The sequence below is a fragment of the Ascaphus truei genome, chromosome 1 (genome assembly GCF_040206685.1).
Source record: "Ascaphus truei isolate aAscTru1 chromosome 1, aAscTru1.hap1, whole genome shotgun sequence".
Taxonomy (NCBI): Eukaryota; Metazoa; Chordata; class Amphibia; order Anura; family Ascaphidae; genus Ascaphus; species Ascaphus truei.
The window spans coordinates 129,365,897-129,378,019 of NC_134483.1; the positions used below are offsets into that span (position 1 = coordinate 129,365,897).

At 48.4% G+C, this 12,123-nt stretch overlaps 1 protein-coding gene across 1 annotated transcript in view; it reads left to right on the top strand.

Annotated features, from left to right (window-relative positions):
* LOC142491888 (antiviral innate immune response receptor RIG-I-like) overlaps positions 1-12,123 on the top strand; it is a 145,202-nt gene that overhangs the window by 108,943 nt on the left and 24,136 nt on the right. The window contains exon 17 of the mRNA XM_075594709.1: positions 527-697. Coding sequence (XP_075450824.1) covers positions 527-697 — 171 coding nt within the window. The remainder of the gene's footprint in view (positions 1-526; positions 698-12,123) is intronic.

The following is a 12,123-nucleotide window of genomic DNA, read 5'->3' on the forward strand; positions in this document are numbered from 1 at the left end:
TCAATCACTTTGTTTTTATTGTTAAACTGTTTAATAAATGCCAGTTATTTTTAGGAAAAGTTCCTGACACCTATGACTTATTATACACCTAATATTGCTTGTCCCATGGCCGAAATCCCAACTGGAGGAAGGCCTCTATCTAATTAAAAAAAGGAATCTAATAATAGGGTTCCTGGAGCGTACGTCCCAACAGCCGGGTACGGGTTACAGATTCTATGGTACGGAAACTCCCATTCAAGTTAGGGTAGTGCCCAACTGTCATTATTGCACTTTAAAAATTAAACCCTTGAGATGTTTTTCACAGTTTGGCAGTTTAGGCAACGCAATTAAATATGTTGCAAAATACTGAAAAGGTTTGTTTTTTAAAGAAAAAGTTGCGTAACAAGCATTTGTAACTGCTAGTTTCTGAAAGAATTGGCATAAATTGTATTTTCTAATAGATTTGCACGAACATTTGCGCAGCCAAAACATATAACGTAACTGCACATCTCTACGTCTAAATACTATTTTGGTCTCTTTTCTGTAGGCATGACCTTCTCAAGTCAAAAAGGTGTGCTGGATGCATCCAAAAGCCCAGAAGAGAGCAAGATGCTGATAGCAACTTCAGTGGCAGATGAAGGGATTGATATTCCTGAATGTAACCTTGTCCTTCTGTATGAATATGTGGGCAGTGTCACCAAGATGATCCAAGTCAGAGGTACAGCAAGTCAATGAAAAATGTCAGAAGGAGGCACTATACAACAATAAGGATATGATCTTGAATGAATTGCTTTGTTGGCTCATACTGTACAGTACATGGGGAAAGGTTACAGTGTAATATAATGCATTTCAACCTGTGTTGTTTGAAGGGAGGTTACGATGAGTTCCCCGAGAAATTGGTAAAGGCCAAATGTTTTACTCCTTTAAGACTGTATTTTATATTTTCAATATCTCAAAAATATTGTTAGATGTTTTACTATAAAGTTACCAATTACTGTACATTTAAAATAGAAAGTTGTTTGTTTATTCAAATATTAGTCCAACCAATAGTATTTTTACATACAGCATGTTGTAGGGTTAAGGTTTTGCACTTCCCCAAAAAGTTTGCAAACCAGCAGAACTGTATAAAAAAATAACACATTGATTATTTTAGTCCGTTTATATAAAGAATAATTACTGTATCAGACAAAGCTTCAACTCTTCATTGCCAGAGGGGCCTGTAATGAATGCATTGATTTGCCGTGTGTTTCAGGCCTCTCCGACAGAGAACCAGTTTACCCCCTTATAGTATGTATCATATATAAGATGACCATATGTACCAGTTTCAGTTTTGGAGGCCTTGTCGCAGTGTCCTGAAGGAGCGCGTAAAACATCTAATTTGTACCGGTTTTAAAATTACCGCTGCAAGCCTCGTGGAGCGGCAATTTAAAAACCGGAACATATGAGAAGTTTTAGCACTACAGTAGAGACTGGATGGGAACCTGCTCTTAAAGCAAGGAGCTTGGCCTCCCCGTTGGATCGGGGTGAGCACCACTCTGTAGACAACTCCAGGACCTCTACATACTCAACATCCAGATGCACCTCCGATAAGGAAGGTGCCTCTGCGGAAAGGACGTCAAATTGCTCCACGTGGGACGATGCCAGTTCTTCTTTATCCGATGCAGGGACTTCCCCTGCTGGGATATTCGTGAACTCGGTGGAAGGGGATGACGACTCCTTGATCACATCCGGATCAGGCTCTGCGCTTAGTTGCAACCTCGCACGTCTGCATCTTTTTTTTTTTTTTTTTGTCAGGAAACCTCAGTCCCATTAATATCAGGCCAAACAAAGTGTCTTTGTAGCGGGGAGTTGGACCCACCACCATTCGTCACTTTAACAGTCTCTCAATCCTGGGCGCACTACAATGTAACTCAAAAACCTGGTGCCCCAAACCCTTTTTTTTGCCCCAAGAATAACATATTTTGAGAACTGTTATAGTTGGCTGCTCACAGCTCACATCTCAGTTCTCTACTACAGGGAATTAAAATTTTCTGAACGTGAAAATTGTTGCACTTCAGCTTTCTCTCCCTGGACTGTAGTTAAATCACTTATAGGTACACATAACGCTCCTTTACAAATGAGCATCATGTTTATCAAAACAGTTAATCAAACATACGGCCGTTACTCGCCACCATTGTGAATTCACATGGAAAAGGCGACATTTTGTTTAGGCGGGAAAATAGGGTAGCTACCCAATGACGGCAGCCATTGTAACTTCAATCCTCACAATTTGAGATTCATGCAATATTAGCTTTCGGTTATTGGAAAAAATTTGCATTTTAGGATTTGACAAGATTACTTGGCATACATATCAGCTCACAATCTCTAATGCCCACTACAATTTCCACGCCGGGAAACACAAATTTCACCATTATTCATAAAAACATATTTTCTTCGCTCCAAAAGTTCCAAAAGAGCAAAAACCTCAAAAACATTCTTCTTTGCATACCCAGCCACACGCCAAATGTAACCCTTCCTGCCCTGCTCCCAAGGAGTTTACATTAGATACTCTATATAGATGACCAGGGAGACTGCGAAAGAGCCCTCTTCCCCAACTACAATTACCCGATACCCACATAAGTATAAACAAATAATGACAGAGACCAGGTCTGGAAGTACAAATGCAGCAGCTTTTTATTTAAACATTAAATAATTGGATAAATGCTCATCCCTGCCAGAGTGCTCACTCAACGGGTGAAAGGTCAAGGGTCCTTGAACCGATGACCCCGTGATCCTCAAGCCAGGCCCACGTGACCCAGCTGTTAGCGCGAGTGGGCTCCCGGAAGTCACGTTTAAATGACCCCTGCCCACTCCGCTGGAAAAGCCAGGTGGGGCTGGGAGCAAAGAGCCCCGTCTGGCAAGGACAAGCACTTACCCCCCTCAACTGCCGCTGTGACCGTGACAACACAGTCCAACTCAACCCTACATGGGTATCAAAAATGGAGATTCGTCTGCCATCCATCAAGGAACTTCAGTCCTTCTTGTCATGTATGTTTGTAAAATTATATTGAACTTCACACTGTAACACAAAACGATGTTAACAACATTCATAAACAAGGAATGGGCGGGAAATTGTTGGCAGGGAGTGGACTGACCGCACGTCCTGCCAGCGGGCCTTTAAGACCTTCCCAGCACCTCCCCCCTCATGTCCCCTGACGTGTCATCCCCCTCAGCCGCCGGCAGAAGGAGAGCGGCCAGAGGTCGCAAGGAGAGGAAGTTGAGCCTGGTTCCCCGTTCATGGCGGCCGCACACTTAAGGCTCATTGCTGCTTGACCAAGAGAGCTCCCTTCCCCTCTCACAATTACCTGATATCCACATAAGTGCGAACAAATAATTACAGAGACCATATCTGGAGGTACAAAGACTGCAGCTTTTTATTTAAACATTAAATAATTGGATAAATTCCCATCCCTGCCAGAGTGCTCATTCAATGGGTGAAAGGTCAAAGGTCCTTAAAATGATGACCCTCAAGCCGGGCTAACAACGGCCACATCATATGTGCCCGGCTTGAGGGTCACCTTTAATGACCCCCGCCCGCTCACCACTCCCAGCCCCACACGGCTTTACCAGCAGAGAGCCCCCGTCTGGCAAGGACAAGCCCCCACAACTGCAGCCACCAACAGGTCTATTGAACCCCCCCTTAAACAGCTAGACATGGAATCAAAAACTGGATGGTTAACCACCCAGCCCCCTCCCTATGTATTATATCAAACCAAACCAATCTGTATCCCCCACCAAAACCCAAAGAATTGAACCAAATTCCACCTCATTGCCTCGACCAATTCCAAGGAATGCACCGCCGCCACGTCATTACCCCCGGCATGAAGGATCAGGATCTGGGGGGCACTCCTGTCTCTGGCCAAGACCAGCAACTGGGGAAGCAGTTGAATCCACCGCATACCCCTCGCCCCCCCCCCCCCCACCACCACAAGAGAACCTAAACCCGTTCCGTGCACAGTCCAAAATTCCTCCCGTACAGACTCACGACCGCTCACCTCTCCTCGCAGAGTATCAGTGAATTCCAAATTACCTCGGCCCAAGCCCTGAGCGCGCCACTTCCATTGCTGCCCCACCTTGTTTACGAATAGCTTAGAAGGGTCCTCCTTTCCACCCAATTTTAGAAAAAGAGACCCGTCAAACTCTTTGCTATCGACCCGCCTGCCAAGCCCCTGTCCTTTAAGGTTAAAAGGTACGTCAATAGGGCCCCCTGCCTTCGACACGTCCAACCCCAGGTGCTCCACTAAATCCTGATATTCGCGCCAAGCCGCCTATGCACCCCACATACCTGGCTTATACTAAGTTCATCACTAGACCGTCCCCGATTCCAAGAAATCTACCGGACACCACAGCCCGCCTTGATCCCCACCTGGCACTAACTTCTGTTATCTAACTCTGTTATATGTAACAGGGATAAAGAATCAGCAATGTAATTTGCAATATCTGAAACGTGCCGCGCCTTAAATGCTATGTTCAATTGAAGGCACGAAAGCACGAAGCTGCGCAGAAAATCTAAAACAGGGTGTAACCGCTTCCATCACCCCCATGTTATCAGACCAGAAAATTACCTCCCTATTTGCAAACAGATGTCCCGACAACCTCACTGCCACCACCAAAGGGAATAATAAAGGGAATAATGCTAAGAATGTCAGGTTCTGAACTAAATGGGTCTCCTCTAGTTGACCGACCATCGTTAAAGTATGCCCCAAAATCTACTGACAAGCCACGTCAATAAACCGCCGCAACTCCGCGTTACCATACGTCCGCCCCCGCCGCAACGTCCACCCGTTATATGAATCCAAAGACACCAGCCAAACTGCCAAATCAATGCAAATTTCGGCAGTGACCCAAATAAAGTGGTTAGAACACTTTGACCCCATCGTCGCTGCTGCCAAGTACATTGAGAAAACCCGTCCTACCGGCATTAACCTCACCGCAAAGACCAGGTGGCCAATCAGTGATTGAAAATGCCTCAGCGAGGTCTTTCTTGAGGCCATATATTCCACCAACAACTTCCTCAGCATGACCAGCTTTTCTTGAGGGAGCCTGTTCTCCATCCTCTCTGAATCAACCTCAATCCCCAGAAAACTGAGAACCGTCGTCGAACCCACGTTTTTTTATTTAGCTAATGGGACCTCAAATTACCGTTTCATGGTCACAAATTTGAGCAGCCATTTCGCACACAAATTAAACCCACCGGTTCCCATGAACAGGAAGTCGTCCAGGTAATGTATGGCCCCTGCCGTCTGTACCCTCTTCCGAACTACCCATTCGAGAAAAGTGCTCAAGGTTTCAAAATAAAAATAAGACAGGACACAGCCCATTGACACACACAAGTCGACAAAGTATTGCTCTTCCAGCATGTAAGTAAAATAATAGGTGTGTACTCAGCGCTGGTGCAATGACAATAATGGATATTAAAAACCTTTGATAAAGAGTCCAATAGGTAGTCCTGGAGCTGCCTTTAAAAGATATTTCTGGTATCTTCTACCCAGAGATGGAGTGAAGGCTGGAAAAAAATCTTTTCTGGCGCTGAGGTGTGGTAGAGATGAGTGGATTTATGATTTCTTCTGATGAACAATGACCTCAGGAAAAGGAGAAAGAAAAAGACAAAACATGCAGGGGACCTGCAATAGTGTATTACCCAAGGGATAACCGGATGTTTACAAAGAAGGAGCAATTTATTATTAAATTATCGTGGTTAAAAACCATGGATAACCATGGATAACAATTCTAAAATTGGAAACCTACTTTCGAAACGCGTAGGAAGGTCTGGTGGTACCGCTGAGCCACCGTAGCCGAGGACCAATACAGGTGACGTCATCACGCCGAGGAGATCGGGTGTATTCCAGGAAGCAGCGCTCACAGGAACACAGAAACAGATCCCCGGCAGCAGATGCGAACATATCACAAGGCGGACGGCGACATCAGAGGCCAAGACCACCAGCACCAAGTGCTTATACACTGCTTATATACTACTTACCTGTGGTGAGTAGGTTTCCAATTTTAGATCAGGCGGAGCAAAGAACGGAACTGCTGGACATTGTTCCTAACTATTAAAGTGTGGATAGTGCCTAGGCACCAGTTCATTAATTATTTTATTAATATAAATGTATGTTCATTAAATGTTTATTAATTGTTATCCATGGTTTTTAACCACGATATTTTAATAATAAATTGCTCCTTCTTTGTAAACATCCGGTTATCCCTTGGGTAATACACTATTGCAGGTCCCCTGCATGTTTTGTCTTTTTCCTTCCAGCATGTAACCTAACAGATGGAAACACTCTGGGTGCACTGGCAAAAGCTGGAATGCGCAGTTAATGTCGGCCTTCGCCAACAACGCCTGCTCCGTTTTACCCCCCAATGCTGCCACCAGGTCGAAATTCGCATAAATGACTGAATGCAAATCCTGATCAATCTCGTCATTAACAGACACCCGCTCCGGATAGGATAGGTGCTGGATCAACCTGAACGCCCCACTTCTTTCATGTGGATGACCCCTAATGGGGAAATTCTCAAGCCAGGCAATGGGGGTTTAAAGTACACGGTGTGGTGAGCGCAAAAAACAAGAACAGAAAAGCACAATCAGTCGTTGTCTCAATAGACTCAATAGGGAATAGAGGGTGGGGAGGGGTTGGGGGTGGTGGATGTAAATGACCAAATAATGTTAACAGCACTCACATGGCCATGTGTGAGCAACGACCCATAATGGGAAGTGTCTTCTCTGCAAAGTTTTCTTTACTTTTTCTCCTCCAACCAAGACCGTGGTAATCTCAGGGAATAGAGATAAAACAGAATCGGTGCACATAGGGTCAATAGCTGTAGGAAATAAACAGAAAGAGAGCACGACACAGGTTCCAGGCAACATAGGTAGCAAGGAGCTATGCAGAGCAAGGAAGTGAAAGCAAAGCAGGATATTTAAAGCGGCAGTAACCAATCCGGACGCGGGGCATGGCGGGGGCGTGTCGAGGAGCTGCTCATGAGTGGCTGAGAGACCAGGAAGTAGTAGAGCACAGCTGAGAGTGCTGGAGACGTGGTGAAGACTCCCACGCCGAGCAGGGGGTGGAGACAGGCATAATGTGCGCGCTATAAATCCTTGAAGGAAGCGCGCACTCTAACACCAGCGCCAGAATCCAAGACGGCGGCCGCGGCAGCAGAGTTCAAGGTATGCGCTGGGCGGCGGCATGGGTAGGGGCGAGGGCAGCAGCCGCTGCAGTACTGGTAGTTGGTAAGGAGGGGTCACGCCGCAAGGGACGTGGTCCCCGATTCCTTACAGTTCAGCCAAGGTGACTTCCTGCTCTCAAAAGACCTCTCTCTCATTCAGTTGGAATGGGATTGCAGGGACACCCCACTGTGTTAATCCGATTGGCCATTTAGAATTTCACAGAAATGATGATGCATTTACTGTGACACTGCCCCAAAATTTCCCAGGCACGAGTTCTAATACAGGTGGCTGCATCTGTAATTCAACTTCCTTAAATACTTTTTCCTTGGCAATGTTCCTATGATCTATTGTTGATTTTAAATTGAGTTCTCCCTGCGCTCCCGCTTGATGCACAAACGGGATCCTAAATCCCTCTGTAAACTCGGCCAGTGTGTGTGTGTGTATACGTATGTATGTATGTATGTATGTATGAATGTATGTATGTATGTATGTATGTATGTATGTATGTATGTATGTAAAAGACATAAAGAGTAAAATTCACGTAAAGGTATCTTTACACAACGACTCCTGGTACAGTTCAGCTGAGATGGATGGGGGAGACCTTTATGTATACCCACTGAATGCTAGTTGCCTTTAGACCTGCTGCTGGAACGCTCACACACAGCAGAAACGACCGCAGACAGAGTCACCGTGAAAGCAGGCACAGTGGGAAATGGTAACGGTCTCACCTCTGCAGCTAATCAACACGAGGTGCCAGAGGCAATCTTAGTATACAGGAGTCCCTTAGATAGCAGCAGAACACCACGCATACTACGTGCTTGCGCGATGACGTCACAGTTCTACGCATTTCGGCGGCGCTTGCCGACTTCGTCAGGGAATGAAACGCCCTGAGTATTCAGGATATAAATACTGTGCTAGCTTAAATTTAAATTAAACCTGTTTTCTGTCCCGGAACGGGACCTTTCTCAAGGGGGGTTGTTTATACCGCGTGGGTGGAGAAGGAGTGACTTCCCAGGTGGCCGATTGACCTGGAGACCCAAATGTGCCTGCTGCGGGGCACAGTTCCTGAAACCCGTGCTGCTGCGGCTTACAGAACCTGCAGAGGAAGAGGCGATCGACTTCAATACTGGGCTGGTCAATGCAGCTAATCAACTTACCCCCCTCACGGACGTTTCAGAGGGCCCATGCACTCTCAAAAGAGTTCCAGAGTCGGTTCTAGAGTCGGAACCTGCAGAGAAAGATGCGACTGGTCTCTCTACTGGGGTGATCAATGCTTTTCACCAATCTACTTCAACCTTGGAGTTTCGGAGGGCCCGTGTGCCATAACCACGGTTCCGGACTCGGTTCCAGACTCAACTCTAGAACCTGTTCCAGAGCCAGAAATACAGATGGCGGAACCAACTAAGGGTAAGGCGACTGCCCAGGGAGAATGGGGATCGCTACCACTGATGCCGCAGGAACAGGACTGCTTCGTGGCAATTGCCACCTGTGAATGCGAGGTGCCCTGACTCTGTTCCCCTGTGGAGGTGTCCCTACCCCCATCCTTGTCAACTGATGACAGCAGCCAACCAGCCGTGGTGATGCGCCAGCCGGCGGACCACTTAAGTGAAGTTGAGGACAAAGAACCAATTGCCTCATCTGCTGCGGACCCTGCTGTGGGCACGTGTGCCCTACAACGGCCAGTCCGGCCTACTACAATGCTGGTACCATCGGTCCCCAGCCTGGGATCAGTACCTGACGATAGGGTGAGTTGACTGCCCCAGGGGTGTCGTGTGTGAGTTCCTAGGTGGCCGCGGAGCATGGTAGCTCTAAAGGTATGGTCACCAGGGCGATTGGCTCGCCCCGTCATCGCATCCTGGCGGAGGTGTGTCCCCTGAAAGATGGCTACCAGACGGTAACTGTGGATCAACCCCTACAGCCTACCTGCCAAGTGGAAAGAAGAGTCAGCAGCTAGCGGACCGGTGAGGCACCAACCCTTTACTCCCTGCAGGCTACCATGGAGGTATCCAGTAAAGAGGCCCTGCTCGGTGGTTACTTCATCGCGAAGAATCCCCATGCACTGCCATCTCAATACATGGATCTGCACGGTGATCTCGTGATGTCCCCAGAAGATGTCACTCCTGAAGTGATTGCTAGAGCGACCCAGGACTGTGTTATTACTGCTCTGGTAATCATTGCCTCCTTCATGCGCAAGAAGAGAAGTGATGATGTGTAGCACAGCCACGGATTCCAACTCCCAATGAGACCGGAAAAAATGACAAAGGTGAACACTCCAATGTAGCAACAGGTCAGGTTTATTGCAGGGTGGTGCAGCAACAGGACAACACGAACGCACCTACGCATTTCGTGCACCTTGATAAAGTGCCTAGTGCACGAAACGCGTAGGTGCGTTCGTGTTGTCCTGTTGCTGCACCACCCTGCAATAAACCTGACCTGTTGCTACATTGGAGTGTTCACCTTTGTCATTTTTTCCAGTCTCATTGGGAGTTGGAATCCGTGGCTGTGCTACACATCATCACTTCTCTTCTTGCTGTCTACTTACCTGGATGGACTGCACGCCCTGGATGTCTAGAAGTCCTGCAAGCACTAAGGTAAAGGGCCGCAGCGTCCCTGCATATATATGGTTACCAGTGCCTCTGTTTATTATATATTGGTTACTAGGTTGGGCATACATGGTGTTTCAGTTGTGGAGGTCAAGTGGACCCCACTAGACACTTAGCCCATACCTGATAATTTGCCATATCATTCATGGACTTTCTATTGTCATCCAGTATCATTTACATATATTGTGGAGGAATTCTAACCAATTTGGATGCATCACATCTATTCTACTCCTTCATGCGCAACATGGAGCGCTCTTATCCACCATGTGGTAGACCGAGGAAAAAGTCAAGTCCTCCTTGTCTACCGCATACGTGATGGTCGGGTAAAGGTCTGGCTCAGAGACCTCCCGCTATCTCTTCCACCAGGAGGAAGTGGACTAGAAGCTGAGATTTTAGTTACAGTAAAAGAGACTCACAGGAGTCGAAGTGAGTCGCCCTCACACAATCAGTTAGGAGCACCTCACTATGGGTCTCAGCAAACAGCTAACACTCAGCTGGCCTCGTTATCTTATGTGCACTGAACTACCATATTGTTTACAGTTAAGTGTGATAAGTTGTACATATCATGCCCTGAATTTTTATTGTATAATCTTATGCTGAGTGACGTCGTTCCCCAAGCGGGGCCGTTGGATATTTCACCAGGGGGAGAGTATAGCGGGCTTCCCCCGGGCCCCCTTATCTCCGCAGGAGAACGGGGTATGTTGGGGAGCTGCGGGGCTCCGGCGGCATCCGCCTCAGGATGCCACTATGTTTGATGTGCTTGCGCAGTGTAGTCACGCATGCGTAGCATAGTGTCAGGAGTTCGGCGGCCATTACATGTTCACGCATGCGCAGTTAGCAGCGGCATACATTACAGATTTGCGCATGCACAGTCGCAATAGCGCACGCGGCCCCAATGCTAAAGAGGTCTCCAAGGGCCTACAACTCCTAGCAGCCCCAGGGGCTGGAGCACATGTGATGCAACAGCAGCCAATTGGGCTTACAGCTTCCCCTGAAGGAAAATATTTATTTATCTTAATATATAAAATCGAATGGTTAGTGCCTCTGGCCAATCAGATTGGTGGGTCTGACGTCACCCAACTGCCACTCTCTTCCCCCTCGGCGCCACACACACACACACCTCCCTCCCGGCGCTCCGCTCATCTCTCCCTCCCTCTCGGCGCTCATCTCTCCCTCCCTCTCGGCGCTCATCTCTCCCTCCCGGCGCTCATCTCTCACTCCCTCCCGGCGCTCATCTCTCCCTCCCAGCGCTCATCTCTCCCTCCCGGCGCTCATCTCTCCCTCCCGGTGCTCATCTCTCCCTCCCTCCCGGCGCTCCGCTCATCTCTCCCTCCCGGCGCTCTGCTCATCTCTCCCTCCCGGCGCTCCGCTCATCTCTCCTCCCTCCCGGCGTTCCGCTCATCTCCCTCCCCGGCGGGGGAACAGGCAGTGGCCAGGCAGGCTGCAGCTGCCTCGCGGCGCCTAAGATGGCGGCGCCCGGAAAGACCCCCTTCCTCCCTCGCGGCTCCTAAGATGGCGGCGCCCGGAAGGACCCCCTTCCTCCCTCGCGGCGCCGAGTGAGAAGATGGCGGCGCCCGGAAGTAGAGGTAGGTGTGTCGCTCTCCCACTCTCCCACTTCCCCCCACCTCCCAGAGCACGCTCTCTACGGCTCAACATCCATACTGGCAGGTGAGGAAATGCAGGGGGAGGAATCCATGCCTTTGATGACCCCCCCCCTGCCTTTGACGCCCCCCCCTGCCTTTGATGCCCCCCCTGCCTTTGATGCCCCCCTGCCTTTGACGCCCCCCCTGCCTTTCACGCCCCCCCTGCCTTTGACGGCCCCCCTTTGCCTTTGATGCCCCCCCCTTCCTTTTGACGCCACCCCCCCTGCCTTTCACACCACCTTAGATTTGAAAGAATTTAAACTGGTTGTGGATGTGAGAGTCTCTGGTAGGTTGTTACAGTTTTGGGGTGCACGGTAAGAGAAGGAGGAACGGCCGGATACTTTGTTGAGCCGTGGGACCATTAACAGTCTTTTGGAGTCTGATCTCATGTGATAAGTGCTGCATGTGGTAGGGGTGAGGAGCTTATTCAGATAGCTGGGTAGCTTGCCCATAAAGAATTTAAAGGCAAGACAGGAAAGGTGAAATTTGCGCCTAGACTCTAGTGATGACCAATCTAGTTCTTTGAGCATTTCGCAGTGATGTGTGTTGTAGTTGCATTGGAGAACAAAACGACAAATTGAATTGTAGAGGGTGTCAAGTTTGCTAAGGTGGGTTTGAGGTGCCGTGCCATATACTATGTCTCCATAGTCAATAATTAGCATTTGCATCTGGCTTGCGATACGCTTTCTGACCA